General features: G+C 31.0%; 1 protein-coding gene across 1 annotated transcript; it reads left to right on the plus strand.

The window, feature by feature from the left end:
• The first annotated feature begins 8774 nt into the window (after nt 1-8774).
• Nucleotides 8775-12906, plus strand: LOC114172255. The gene is made up of 3 exons (XM_028056846.1): nt 8775-9506; nt 9598-9781; nt 9851-12906. Exons 1-3 carry the CDS (start codon nt 8775-8777, stop codon nt 12904-12906), a joined length of 3972 nt encoding a protein of 1323 aa, XP_027912647.1.
• Nucleotides 12907-16286: the final 3380 nt, after the last annotated feature.

Genomic DNA, 16286 nt, shown 5'->3' on the forward strand with positions numbered 1-16286 from the left:
CCTTTATCGATGACTACTCTAGAAAGGTTTGGGTGTATTTTTGAAGACCAAGGATGAAGTGTTTGGACGGTTCAAGGAGTGGAAGACTATGGTTGAGAAACAGACTGGGAAACAAGTCAAGACTCTAAGAACAGATAATGGACTGGAGTTCTGCAATACAGAGTTTGATGATTACTGCAAAGAAGTAGGTATAGTCAGGCACCTTACAGTACGACATACACCACAACAGAATGGTGTCGCTGAACGAATGAATCAAACACTACTTCAGCGTGCTCGGTGTATGCGTTTAAATGTTGGTCTCTCAAAAGAATTTTGGGCTGAAGCCGTTAATACTGTTATCTATTTGGTGAACAGGTCTCTATCTACTGCTATTGATTTAAAGACTCCTCAAGAGGTATGGTTTGGTAAACCTTCTAATTATTCTGGTTTACGTATATTTGGTTGTCCTTCTTATGCTCACGTGAATGATGGTAAATTAGAGCCTAGGGCAATGAAATGTATATTTCTTGGGTATCCTACGGGTGTCAAAGAAATATTTCCCACTAATCTTCTATAACTCAATGCCTTGTAAGAGTCACTGATCAGATTTATACTTCTTTCAAAAGACGCTTTAATTTCGTTATGTTGCAAGATAATGACGTTGTGAATGCCATCCCAACACGAACAAAGGTCTCCCATACTACTGCCAAGAACTTTCTTCAGACTCCAGTGAGCAGACTCAACCCTAGTACAATTTATACAAGGAAATCATATAAACCATTAATAAATAAATTTAATTAATAGCAAAATGCAAATATACCTGTTTGATGTTGTATTCCCCAAATGCATAACTTTGTTCGTCCATGCCTTCACAAAGAATTTCTTGTAAGGAATGATCCACGAGTCGTTAACATATTCAAAGAATACAGGCCACGGCTGGCAAACAAGCTCAAGACGATGAACACACTCCTTAAACTTTAATTCATCTTCACAGTCCATGAAATTCTCCCAGGCTTGAAGTACAACATCCCATGCGTCAACAGAATTTACTAACATTTTGCACTTTGCCTGCACATTTTTTTGAATGTGGAAACGACATAGAAGATGATAACACTCAGGGAACACAATGCCAACAGCATTCATTAGAGCAAGATCCCTATCAGTTACAATGACTTGTGGACCACCCTCGCACGTCATAAACAGACCTCTGAGCCTTTCAAGAGCCCAAATGAAATTATTTTGCTTCTCACTAGATAAAAATACAAAAGCGGCTGAGAAAGTTAATCCTGTTGAGGTCACACCAACAATCTCAAGTAATGGCAACCGATATTTGTTGGTTTTATAGGTACTATCCATTAAGAACACAATATTGAATGAATTTAACAACTTCACAGCATCAGGATGGGTCCAGAACAAATCGCTAACCACATCAGATTCATCAAGACATCTACTAAAATGGATGTAGTGATCACGTTCCAACATCAACATTAACTGTTGTAACTCAGTTCTAGAACCTCTTATTGAACGTTTGTACCTATATCTTGCATTATACACTTGCTTCAGGGTTGTAACATTACACTCATCTTTTTCTTTCAGGGTGAGAAGTATATTTGCAGGTTTGACTTGACTTTTAGTCATATCAACAAGCAATGACTGTTCAGTAGACTTCAACCTACCAGCATAGGGGTGACCAACTAGAGTAGATGAGACATCGTGATTATGGTAACCACATTTTACGTTCAACACCCATCCCTCCCCTTGAGAGATGGGTCTCCCTCTCAATCTAAATGGACAATCACATTTTCTTGTCCCAAATAAACTCAGTTCTGCATCAGACTTGTATTTTCTATATTTTCCACCTCTTTCACAACCTAATAATACATGGGTCTTTCTTCCTGGTTGTCCATTATATTTATCTGATCTTAGAATAATGACAACAAATCCAAGATTATAAGCAACCCCTCTAACCCACTTAATCAAATCTTCATGTGTTGGGAAAATATCATCGGTTGTAAAATGAGATGTATAATCTTGTTCGCAGATATCATGAACAAAATCAGAAAAGTCCGACATGAGACTACAATTTAGTTGAGAATCCGCTTGAGAATCCAAGAAACTCAAATAACTAAATTGATGATCTTCCATAATGAACTATAATAAAAATAAAGTATTTTAATACGTAAATTACTCATCGAGGGTAACCACATAATACATAAGAATATTAAAAAATAATGCAATTAAAAAAAATGCATAAAGAATGCAAGACGAATCACAGAAAAACAATGAATGCAATACTTATCAAAATTTGGAAACTGATTGCATGCTGATATTCATAAGTGATTGCATAATTTAGGTTAGAAAATTCACCCGTCACACAGTATAAATTCACTCACATTAAAAATTCACCAATAACACAACATACACGTATCAACATTCAATACAAACACACAAAATCCAAGTATGAAACGGAATACCTATTCCGTTTCACAAACATATGAAACGGCTCCCAGAACCCGTTTGACATAAAAGTACAAGCAACTTGGTGAAACGGGTTACAAATTCCGTGTCACATCTTTGAGAAACGGATTATGTAATCCGTTTGAAAAAATAAATTTTTGGTTTTTTGATGTTTGAGTGTTTCGTCCCGTCGCACAAAAGAACCATGCAAATATGGATTTCAACTCTATTTTTAAGACGAGGATAACACGTACATGCATGCCACCAATCTTATTCACGACTTCTTTTCATTAAACATTGTTGTCGGAACCGGAAATGGAATCAAGAAGAAAGAAATGGGGTGTGGGTGTAATTTTGAAGAGATTATGATGCAAAATTTATTTACAACTAAGGTTTAAAAGAATGAGGTGAGGGTGTAATTTTTTAATGAATGGGTGTAAGCAAAAAAACAAAATATATCAGAAACGGCATACAGTTTCCATTTCATAAATTTGTGAAAAGGATTCGGAAACGGCATACACTTTCCATTTCAAAAATTGTGAAAAGGATTCCTCTTCCCAGAGAAAAAGAAAATCCTTATTAAATTAACAAAGGTTACTTAGACCATCCCAGAACCAGCTACGAACATGAGAGTAAGGTTTAAAATTAATGGGGTGGGGTGTAATTTTAGCATGGAAAAATCAAAATGCATGTCAAACGGATTACAAAATCCGTTTCACAGTATTATGAAACGGATTCTGTAATCCGTTTCCAAAAAAAATTGCAAATTTTTTTATGAAACGGATTACAGATTCCGTTTCATAATACTGTGAAACGGATTCTATAGGAAACGGATTACAGAATCCGTTTCATAATACTGTGAAATGGATTCTGTAATCCGTTTCAAAAAAAATTGAATTTTTTTTGAAACGGATTACAGAATCCATTTCACAGTATTATGAAACGGAATCTGTATTCCGTTTCAAAAAAATTGCAAATTTCTTTATGAAACGGATTACAGATTCAGTTTCATAATATTGTGAAACGGATTCTGTAATCCGTTTCATAAAAAAATTAAATTTTTTTATGAAACGGAATACAGATTCCGTTTCACAGATTTATGAAACGGAATCTGTATTCCATTTCGCATACATTATGATTTTTTTATGAAACGGCTTTTGTATTTCACAGAAGCAAGCAAACAGAAAAAGAAAAAGTTTAACCTGGAAGGCTAACCTGATGGAAACTACCACTTAGAGAGAAAATAACCGAGTTACTTGCAACCACCTTGCTTCAAAGAACGACACAACCGTCGATCACAAGAACCACACAACGCAAAGTAAAGACAGTGAGAAGAGAGTGAGTGAGAGAATAAATAACATTCCTTAAAAAAGAATAAAGGAAAGTGATACAAACCAGGGACCACGAACCAGAGAGAAGGAAGGAATGACAGAGAAATTAAATCTTTGAGGGACCACGAACATAGAGAATGAGAGAAAAATTTTAAATGAATGTCGGAGTGGAGAACACTACTAGAATTTTCAAAATTACATGGAAATTTTCGTGCAAATTTTTTACAAAAATTCGCAGGAAAAGAGTTTTCTGCCATTTTTTCTACAAATTTTGATCGGTAGGTAATACCTTTGTGGGTAATTAATTACCGTGAAATTTAAAAATTCGCAGGAAATTTCTTGCAAATTTTTTTGTGAAAAATATTCGCAACAATTTTTCCTGCAAAAAAAATCAATCTAAAAAATTGCAGGTACTTTTTCTTGCAAATTTACATTTTGCAAGTAATTTTTTTACGTATTTTTTCTACCAATAATTTTGCAAGAAAATTCACAAGAAACTTTTTATAAATTTTAAAAAATATATAATTACTCTTTGGGACCTAATGATGTTATTTTAATATATATATATATATATATATATATATATATATTTTGTATATATATATATATTAAATGTAATTTTATTTTATTTTGAGTTCTGTTTATGTTGATATATTTTATATTTTAGAATTTAATTAAATAAAATATTTCTTGTAGTTTTAATTAAATAACTTTTACATATTAATTTGTATAAAATAAAATATATTTTATATTTTACAATTTATGAACACGTTATCTAAATAGGTCAATAATAATAATATAAAAAGTAGGCTTTTGCAGATAATATAGAAAACAATTCACTTTCATAACTAGAATAATTTATATTGAGGAATGATAACATGTTGGACTTGGAGTATGAATTCTTAATAAAACTAAAAAGTTACACTGCGAATATATAACAACAATAATTACAGTGATGTGCAAGGTTTCTTCTCTTCAAGTATCCACGGAAAGTTTTCTCTGAAACTGTGTATAGATATAAATCTGCAATCGAAGGTAATTGATAATGTTATTGAAGTTTAATGCGAAAGATAACAGTCAATTCGCTTGCATTATTTAGATAACCATTACATAAAATAAAATTCAAATGTTGAGTAAGCAAAAAATCAAGTACCTCTAATCCACAGCCAATGCCAAGTAAATGAACATGCTCTTGGAAGGAAAGGGCTTGCACCAAGAAGAGAAAAAACTTATATGAGTATAAATTTATAGTGTTATAGGAGTAAAAATTTATATGAGAATGATCCTAGACTATGTCCTTATGAAAAGCATAAACATAAATTACTGAAAGAAAATCACTCTGACATGATAAAGACCATAAAACCAGAGGGAAAAGAACTCTATATCTAATTACCTGAGGAAGAAGAAGATTGTATACACATCTCACACCTAATGATTAGCCTAAACCCTAAACAATAATATATATATATATATATATATACATATATATATATATATATACATATATATATATATATATATATATATATATATATATTCGAATAAATTTGTTTAGATTTAAATGCCATAATAATTATATTTCTTAAGCTCTAACTTGAATTTCTAATTCTTCATGAAGATAATATACAATTATATTTTATTTAGTTTAATTAATATGGCCTAATCTTGGCCATCATCCGGACAACAATTTAGAGTAGTTGTAAACCGTTCTCATGGGGGCAAAGACTATCCCACAAATTTTGGAATCAGTCAGCTTAGACCTGGAAATGAACTCTTTCCCCTATTTGGTTTCAATGGTCATTCCTCAATTATAGCAACCTAAGCAGAACAAGATAGAAGATATGTGTTTGACTTTGTGTTGGGATAAGAGAAGAGAAACTCACAGCTTCCCTGACTGTGTCATAGTTTGTGTATTTATATGTTAGTTTTCAAATTGAAATATAATTAAGACAAAAAATATCTAGCTACAAGTATAATGTCGAACCAGTTCATATTTTAGGGGAATAGTAAGAAAGACAAAATCCTGAATAGAAAATAAGCAACTAATAGCACAATGTATCAAAATTTGGCTCTTGATATGAAAATTTGGCATGTCTTGCAACAAAAAAGCAGGTCCTCCTCCAAGAATTTATAGAAGCACTGAAAGCTTCCTTATTAGATTTCAATTGTAGAACATCATCAATCCAAGGATAACATCTAGCATATGCAAGTTACAACATTCCAAAATAAAATAAAATTGAATAATACATGAAGTGAAGAAAAATCCATTAATAAAACAGAGTTCATCAAACATGTCATTAATAAAACAGAAACAATTGAGCACTAATAGAACAACTTCATCAAACATTTGTTAGATACAATACACTTTAATATTTTTCAAGTATTGGTTTAGAGACAAAGTATTCTATACTGTCTTCTGCATTTCCTAAGTGCTATAATTTGATAAATTATAAAAGAACTAAACATAAGTATAGCCAAACCACCAGAAAAAATATAGCAAGGAAATAGAAATATACCAAATTCAAAATCCAACCAGATAATGCTAACTAAAGGAACCAAAATCCATCCATTACTTTGTATCAAAGGAAAAATTTTCATAAATGAGGAACTTCTATTACAATGCCTTTATATACTGCAGAATATCAACCAAGAGGTCAATTATAGTTGTCTAACAAATGACAGTTATAAATGACTTCAATAGAAACTCACAAGGAAAAATATGTTTGACTATTTTTCAAGGCTGAAACTGTATTGTATTTCACTATTTGTATGATCATAACAATGAATTTGTAATTCTTCATGAAGATAAGTTCACCCTTGAGTAGGGATGGCAACGGGGCGGGGCGGGGACGGGTTTCGCTATCCCATACCTATCCCCGCATAAAAAATTTATCCCCATCCCCATACCCAAACCCAACGGGTATCAAACTTTTTTCCCATCCCCATCCCCACCGGGTAACGGGTATAATCTCGTACCCATACCCGTACCCGTGTTCTAACTACTTCAATATTAATTTTTATAAAAGAAAAAAATATACGGTGAAAAAAACATAATATTATGAAATATTCAATATTAGGAGGATTTTCTTCGATGCCAAATACCTTAAAATAAATTATAATTGTTTACATTTTATATTAGAATACCAAATAAAATTTCATGTGAACCAAAACATTTATTAAATTTGCAAACTACAACATTGATGAACTTAGTTGATAAAATTAAAAAATATTTCAAAAAAATATAAAAGGAAAACAAATATTCAAATTAAAATATATTTTAAATGTTTATTTACTTCAATTTTTCAAATTCTAATGAATCTCTTTTTTATACACTAATAAAAGTTATAATATATCACTTGATCAAAATGACACAAAGAACAAATAATAAAAGGAAAACAAATATTCAAATTAAAATATATTTTAAATGTTTGTTTACTTCAATTTTTTAAATTATAATGAATCTCTTTTTTATACACTAATAAAAGTTATAATACATCACTTGATCAAAATGACACAAAGAACAAATAATAAACATAATAATAAAATTTTGGCATAGATTTTGTATCTTTTGAACTTCAATATATATTGGATAGTGACAAAAAAATATTCATAGAAATTACATTAAATTTTTATATTGTAGTAAATAAAAGTAATTTATACAATTAAAGTGAAAAAAATTACAGTATGATTAATAGTGAGTTATAAAATAACAAATAATTAGATAGAATATATCGAAATATTATTCTACATGATGAAAATAAACAATAAATAAAAATATTAAAAAACTAACAAATGTGTGTTTTAGAAATAATTTGAGAGATTATCGAAAAAAATCGCACAAAGAAAATCAAGTGTATAATTAAGGTATGATAAAATGAAAAAAGCCTTAGAGAACTAATTATTAAATTATGTTTGAAGTGGTTAAAAATAAATAGAAATATCATTAGTGACCAAAAAATTTGTCATTAAATTACAAATAAATTAGTAATTAAATTGGTCACTAAATCAAGTACTGATTCGATCATTGAATCAGTCACTAATTTAGTCATTGATTCAGACAATAAATCAACTACTACCACCAATGACGAAAAATAGTGACTGATATGGGTTACTGACTAAATCAGTCACCATTTCATGTTTTTCTTGTAGTAAATTATCATATACTATTCCTAAATATCATTATCTATAACAATATATAAAGGGGATTCCCCTTTCTGTGTCCACTTTCTTTAATTCCTATTTTACCCTTTTTAATAATATAATAAATTATTTATTATTTTTAAAATTGTTTCAAAAGTAACCGTTATTTTACAGTTTGTTTTTCTCTGCAACCACATCATTTTTATTCCTTTCGTGAAGTTGTTTTGCCTACATTCCATTTCAAAAAATATTTTCATTCTATTTATTTACTATTATAGGATTTGTAATTATGATTTTGATATAATTTATTACGATGTTGAAAAATAAAACACCTTTAAGTATCGTTAATTTTCGCAATTACTTCCTTTTTTTTTCTCTATGTATCAAGATATGATTATACTTTATTACCAACTATCATGGTTTTTAATTTACTCTTTATTTATTACAGTGATATTGGTTTTTTATTATGCACTTTTTTTCATTGATTTAATACCACACAGGTTATGGTTTTCCTACACAAAGTAATACACACGTCAATGCCCTTCAACATGGTTAGTAAATTATTTCCATCAATAGTTAATACTAATTTTGGTACCATTGAACCTTATTTGTATCTTTTTCCTACCATAATTAATACATGTTGTGCTTTAAGAATGCACTTTTCATACTTTTGGAATTTATAATACTACATTATTTACTATTCCTCCAATTTATCACAATAATGTAGATATGCTACATGGATTCCCCCGAACACATAATAGTGCTAGAAATTTTTTAAATACGGTTCCGATGCTCAAATTTCAATTATTTACACCAACTACATGTCCACATTGTCATGCACGATTATTTTATCATGAATCGCGCGATATGTGTTGCTCTGGTGGGAAAGTCTTACTTCCACGTGTTCCTCCTCCACATGAGCTTCTTCAAATATTTTCAGATCAAACATCTGAAAGTAGACATTTTAGACAACATATAAGAAGTTACAATCATGTCTTCTCATTCACTTCTCTTGGTGTTCATATGGATGAAACTATAGTAGCAAATGGTCGTGGTATATATAGTTTTCGTGCTCAAGGTGCAATCTATCATAGGATAGGAGGATTTTATCCAAATGATGGGTCCAGACCCCGGTTTTTGCAGTTGTACATTTATGACACTGAACATGAATTACAAAATAGGATGTTGGAAAACCCTCAACTTCATCAAAATATTGTTCATAAATTACAACAAATATTACACCGGTGCAATCCTTTTGTGCATGTATTTCGACAACTTGCTGAAGAACCAAATATTCAGATATGTTCTTTACTCATTAAAGAGCGTCCTGCGAATCAACCACAGTATAATCTTCCAACTGCATCTCAAGTAGCAGCTATTATTGTTACTGCAGACACAAAATCAATGGCACGTGGCCGAGATATTAAAGTTGTAGGTCATGATGGAAATTTAATAAACATACAAGAAACCGTAGGATATTATGATCCTTTACAATATCCTTTATTATTTCCATTTGGAACATATGGCTGGGACACCAACACAAAAAATCATAATGGCCAAAGTATCTCTTGCCGAGAATATTATAGTTTCATGCTTCAGGTAACTTCTATCATAATTATCCCAGTTTCATTAAATTATGTAATATTAAGAAGGCTAACATATTTTAGAAACACGTGATTATTTAATGTAGATTCGTCCAAATGATCAGTCTGTAATATTACAAGCGGGACGACTTTTACAACAATATGTTGTAGATAACTACGTTAAGATTGAGACCGGAAGGTTACGATGGATTCGTAATCATCAAAACAACATTCGTGCTGAAGTGTACCAAGGTTTGCAGGATGCTTTGCATGAAGGACAAACTCACGCAGGTAAATATATTTAAAACAACATTTATTACATCTAATTATATTATCATTCACTCTTTCATTTCTTTGAAGATACTGTTGGAAAGAGGACAATATTACCATCGTCATTTATTGGTAGTCGTCGAGACTTGACACAACGATATCAAGATGGTATGGCAATTGTTGCTCACAATGGAAAACCTGATATTTTTCTTACAATGACATGCAATCCATCTTGGAGTGAAATTTCTTCTGAACTACAAAATCAACAAACTCCACAAGATCGCCCTGACTTGCTCACAAGAATCTTTCGAGTAAAATTTGAGCAATTGAAGGAAGATGTTGTTAATAAAGGAGTCCTCGGAAAAGTTAATAGTTATATGTATGTTACTGAATTTCAAAAACGTGGGTTGCCGCATGTACATATGCTATTGATCTTAGATAATAATGATAAGTTACGTGATCCACAAGATTATGATAGCATTGTGAGGGCAGAAATACCAAATAAGGCAGAAGAACCACAATTGCATGAAGCTGTGTTGAAACACATGATACATGGTCATTGCGGAACTCTCAATCCTAGATCACCATGTATGAAGCGCAATCAATGCCAAAAGAGATTTCCCAAGGATTTCTTGGAAGAAACACGACAAGGTAATGATTCATATCCACAATATAGAAGACGTTTTGATGAACCAATTTCCATAAATAGAAATGTGACTGTTGACAATAGATGGGTGGTTCCTTATAATCCTTGGTTACTCTTAAAATACGACTGTCATATAAATGTTGAAGTCTGCAGCAACATCAAAAGTATTAAATATTTGTATAAGTATGTTTACAAAGGACCGGATCGAGTAGCAATGGAGATTCATAAAGGACCAATTATAGATGAAGTCCAGCAATATCTCGATGCTAGATGGATTTGTGCTCCCGAGGCTTTATGGAAAATCTTCAGATTTACAATCTATCGAATGAATCCAGCTGTTGAAAGATTGCAAATTCATTTACCAAATCGACAACAAGTGCGATTTTATAAGCACCAAAACATCAATGACGTGTTGAATGATGATAACAACTCCAAAACCATGCTCACACAATTTTTTGCACTCAATCAAAGAGATCCCCAATCTAGAACATTTTTGTATCGGGAAATTCCAGAGCATTATTGTTGGAATAATAGACATAAGGAATGGTATCCAAGAAGGTCAAACAAGAAAGTTATCGGCCGAATGTATACTGTATCTCCTTCTGAAGGAGATAAGTTCTTCTTGCGGGTTTTGCTTTCTCACATAAGAGGACCAACCAGTTGGGAATATCTATTATCACCAAATGAAACATATTGTCACACATTCAACAAGGCGACTGAGAAATGGGGATTTTTAGAAAGTGACAATAGTATTCATGAATGCTTAGTTGAAGCATCAACTTTACAAATGCCATATGCTTTACGAAGACTATTTGTGACCATATTACTTTTTTGTGAACCAACTGATATTAGAAGCCTTTGGAATCACTTCCACACCTATATGCTAGAAGATTATACTTCAACCAACACTTCTGTCAATGAGAACTTGATTCCTATGTTATTGAGGGATTTAAATGACTTTTTAATTCAGCATGGTAAAACAATCAAGGATTTTGATTTGCCACCTTTATCTTATGATGCATTGGCAACTACTTCAGTACCAAGAATTATACAAGAAGAATTATCAATACAGATACCTAATGAAGATGTTGACAATGTACACAGATTGAATCATGACCAACTCATTGCCTTCAATACCATTTTAGATGTAATCAACCGTAATCAAAGTCAAGTCTTTTTTGTGGATGGACCAGGCGGAACCGGTAAAACATTTCTTTATCGTACTTTAATTGCACATTGTAGGAGCAACGGTCAAATTATTTTAGCTACAGCCTCCTCTGGTATAGCAGCAACATTATTACCGGGTGGTAGAACTGCACATTCTCGATTTAAAATACCTATCAATATCGAGGCCGGTTCATTTTGTTCTATAAGTAAACAATCAGATCTTGCAAAACTAATAAAAATAGCAAAGGCAATTATTTGGGATGAAGCACCCATGATTAACAGATATGTTTTGGAGGCACTAGATCGAACATTAAAGGACATTCTAGATTCTGATGCTCCATTTGGGGGGAAAGTGATCATATTAGGAGGTGATTTTCGTCAGGTACTGCCAGTTGTTCAAAAAGGTACAAAAGCACAAATGATTTCTGCCTGTATTATTAACTCTCATTTATGGAGTAACACAAAGATATTACATTTACAACAAAACATGAGATCATTACAAGATCACAATTTTGCTGAATATCTCATGCGCATTGGAGATGGTATTGAACCAACACAAGTTGATGACATGGTTAAAATACCCCAACAACTAGCAATATCATGGGAAGGAGAAACCTCAATACAACACCTCATACACCAAACTTTTTCTCAGTTACAATTTCATACATGGGATGCATCTTATATGGCTGAACGAGCCATACTAACTCCAAAAAATGAAGATGTAGAAAAACTTAATGACATAATTATCGATCTATTTCCAGGAGAAGATCGTAATTTGTTGTCATTTGATGAGGTTGAAGGAGACACATATCATTTATACCAACATGAGTACTTACACACTATTTGTCCAGGAGGTTTGCCACCACATAACTTAAAGGTTAAAAAAGGATCACCGTTAATGTTGTTGCGAAACATAGACCCTAAATCTGGGTTATGTAATGGGACAAGATTATTATGTCGTGGGTTCTATATGAACATGCTGGATGTTGAAATATTGACAGGTCACCATGCAGGAAAAAGAGCTTTCTTACCAAGAATTAAACATAAAACAACAGAGAGTGCAGGTCTTCCTTTTGTGCTTATTAGGAAACAATTCCCTGTGAGATTGAGTTTTGCAATTACTATAAATAAATCACAAGGACAAACTATACCTACCGTTGGAATTTACCTTCCACGACATGTTTTTAGCCATGGTCAATTATATGTTGCTTTATCAAGAGGTGTTTCTCAAACTTCCACAAAAATCCTTATTAAAGAAGGACACCTTGAAGGACAAGAAGGCATTTTTACCAAGAATGTTGTTTATAAGGAAATTTTGTTATCTCAAAACTAGGTATTGTTCGTTTTTTACTTCATTTATGTCATTAAAATGACTATATTTTCATATTCTACCTAATTATACTTATATTTACAACTACAAAAATAAAATTCATCATATTTATTTTATACCTTGCAGGTACGATAATAACTAAGGACAACTTACACCTCAATGAAGAATTACATGTAAGTCATTTCCACACATTTATACCACAAGAGGTGATATGCGATAAGTGTAGTTTTAAAAGTTTAGTTCCCAATCTTGCAATAGTTGACATTTTCTTCGTAGAATGCAAAATTTATGAACCAATGGAACACTTGGAAGGATGAATATTCACTTTCATTGGTTAAGCCAATAGACAACAAGGTAATCAAAATAATTCATTTCAACTATAATATGTCATGTTTACATATATCAATACAACTATATTGTGCATCGTGTTTACATATATTGTTCTTCAATTGTAGATTCATCATTTGAAAATTTATTCTATTGGTTGGGGATCCACTGTGATAACTGATAAAACACAACTTTCAAATCTAATCAAACGAGAATTACTTTCTCAAAAGACATGCAGGTATTATGCACATTTAAAATTATTTACTTTCTTCCATTATACTTTCTTCCATTATTCTTCTATAATACCACAAAAAATCTTTATTCTTTTTTATTTAACTTCTTTCCATTACCAGGAAACAACAAAAATCATTACCAATCCATACTCGCTACAACAACAATCTTTGTGTTTATCAAAATATATGCATCAATGAGGTTATTACTATTTCTTCAATATTTGTATACCATTACATATACATTTAATGACTCATAAGAAAATAACATTATTCAATGATATTTTTTAGTTCTTTAAAACTCAACAACTTATGGACCATGTCTTCTACAAAGAATTAAGAAGACTGCTTCAAAGGTAAATAAAGTTTTTTTTATTATCTATACATAATTCAATTGCTACATAATATTTCTGTTATTTGCATATATATTAGCAATAATATTTACTTTTTTTACAATGCAGGGAAGCTGAAACACATCCTAGACATCAATCTTTATTTGGCCTCCCAATTAAAGAAATGTTTAAGGATGTCAATATATGATACTTTCATTTACTATTTTTTTCTGCATCATGTATGTATGAAATATATATTTCATTCTTTTAATGAATGTATATTTATAGACACGTACTAAAATAGTTTGTATATTTATAAACAACTACCATTGACTCCATCACATATAACTCATTAACTCCAAATCTTGATCAAATGTATTAAATATTAGTTGATATATAATTTTATGACTTAGTAATTTACTGTTTTCTTTTTTAACCAATCTACTTATACCCATCATAAATTGTAATCGATTATTCTTAATATTATACGTATAAATACATAAAAAAAAGCGAACACACAGGCGCGACAGCGCCTGTGTTTTCGCTAGTATGTAATAATGTTTTTTAAAGTTTTTTTTATTTCTTCATTATTGGTAGAATACCATCAATTTCCAAGCAGTTTGATAAAAATATAACTGAAAAATAACAACCAATCAAAATTATAAAAAAAAAATGGACCACAACTTTAAAATTGAAAAATTATTGGAAGATGACTTCAAAAGTCTACTAAAAGAGGAAAATAAGAAAAGGACTTCTTTAAAATTTATTACAGACTTTTATATATTGTCATTTATCACCCAACTTGGTACACAAAGTAATTTTTATTATTTTTTTATTTTTTAAATAAAATACTACCACTTTTAGTAAAATGGCATGTATGCGATTCTTAACAAAATGTAGAACTTATCCTAATATTTATACAACCATTAAATTATATCTTATAATTTATGAAAATAAGTCCCTTTCTAAGTTGGACATGCAACTAATAATAAAAGTAATTTATTTTCTAAAATTTAAGTTAGAAAAATTCTCTTAAATATTTTTCTTAACTTTTCATTACGGCTTGAATAATTGCAATGACTTAAAAAGGATAAAAGATAAACACTAAGACTTCAAAAGTCTCTGATTAAAAATAATTGAAAATGAAAATAACTTTGATTTGATATGCATAAGAGACTTTGATAAATATTGCAATTGTAGAAACTTTAATGACTTACATCTCACGTTCTATACTATAGCGTGTGAAACATTTCTTTTCGGTCTTTAGTCTTTAAATTTTTGTCATTATTAAAAATTTTCATGAGATTTTTCTTGAAAACTTGTTTAAAAAATTTGCAAGAAGCAGGTAATTCTTTCGTAGATAATTATTTTCTACAAAATTATAAAATTCGTAAGTATTTTCTATAAAATTTGTTATGAAAAGTGTTTTATACAAAATATTTTTGCAAAAAATTGGCATCAATTTTCTGCAATTTTTTTTTCATAACAAAATTTATAAATATTTTCTACGAAAAAAATTTCAATACAAAATTGGCAGAAAGTATGAGTTGTTTTAGTAGTGTGTCTAGACACTTTTAAAATATGAAAATAAGTTAAAAAAAGTAAGATTAATTTTTTTCATATGTTAAAATAATTTATGTATAAATTAAAAACATATGTTTTGAGAAAACTATATAATAAAATTTTAATGAATTAATAAAAACTAATTTTAACTTTTGAAACATTTATTACTATTTTCCACTTTCTTATTTTAAAATTATTTAAAAAATCATCTATAAACATATCCAACGTTTTAAACACTAAGTAGGGGGCAGATTGCATATTGAGATTCAAGGTGCATTGTGGCCAACCAACCTTATACTTCCATACTTTATTTTATCCCAATTAATTCGATTAGTTATAATGATTTTAATAAAGTGAATCTCTTATGGGATGTAAAACCCATTTTATTTCTATTCTCTTTTTTTGGTCCCAAGTCTTAAAGGATTATCCTAAGCAGATGGGCCTAATGACTGGTCCATGGGGTGCCAAGGCCCCTAAAGTAGCCAAGACTCCGATTCTACTCTCACTTTACCAAATCAAGCCTTGACTCCTTCCTCTTACATAACAGAAGCTCTGCTAGGGTTTAGGGCTCCGTCATCTTCAAGCTAGCTCAAACCCGCTTTCTACTCCATCTTTTTCGTTCGTTCCTAGAGTTGTTGTGTTTTCCACGCTTGGCTGCCAAAGCCCCCATTTAACCCCTTTCCAGGTAAGGGAAGTTAGAGTTTGTGTCTTAAGCTATATTGATGAGTTTTATGGCCATTTTTGTGATATTGAATGTATGATTGAAGTTTTAGTGCTGTGAATATGTACGGTATGTTTGATGTGAGTAAAATGTTTGGTCTGTGCATGCATGAATAGTGGAGGGTCCTGCATATCTCGCCCAAGCGACCTGTCTCGCCTAAGCGAGATTAGCAGTACTCGCCCATTTCAGCCTGCGCGAGCTGTCGCTCAG

Source organism: Vigna unguiculata, unplaced genomic scaffold, assembly GCF_004118075.2.
Source record: "Vigna unguiculata cultivar IT97K-499-35 unplaced genomic scaffold, ASM411807v1 contig_51, whole genome shotgun sequence".
Classification (NCBI taxonomy): domain Eukaryota; kingdom Viridiplantae; phylum Streptophyta; class Magnoliopsida; order Fabales; family Fabaceae; genus Vigna; species Vigna unguiculata.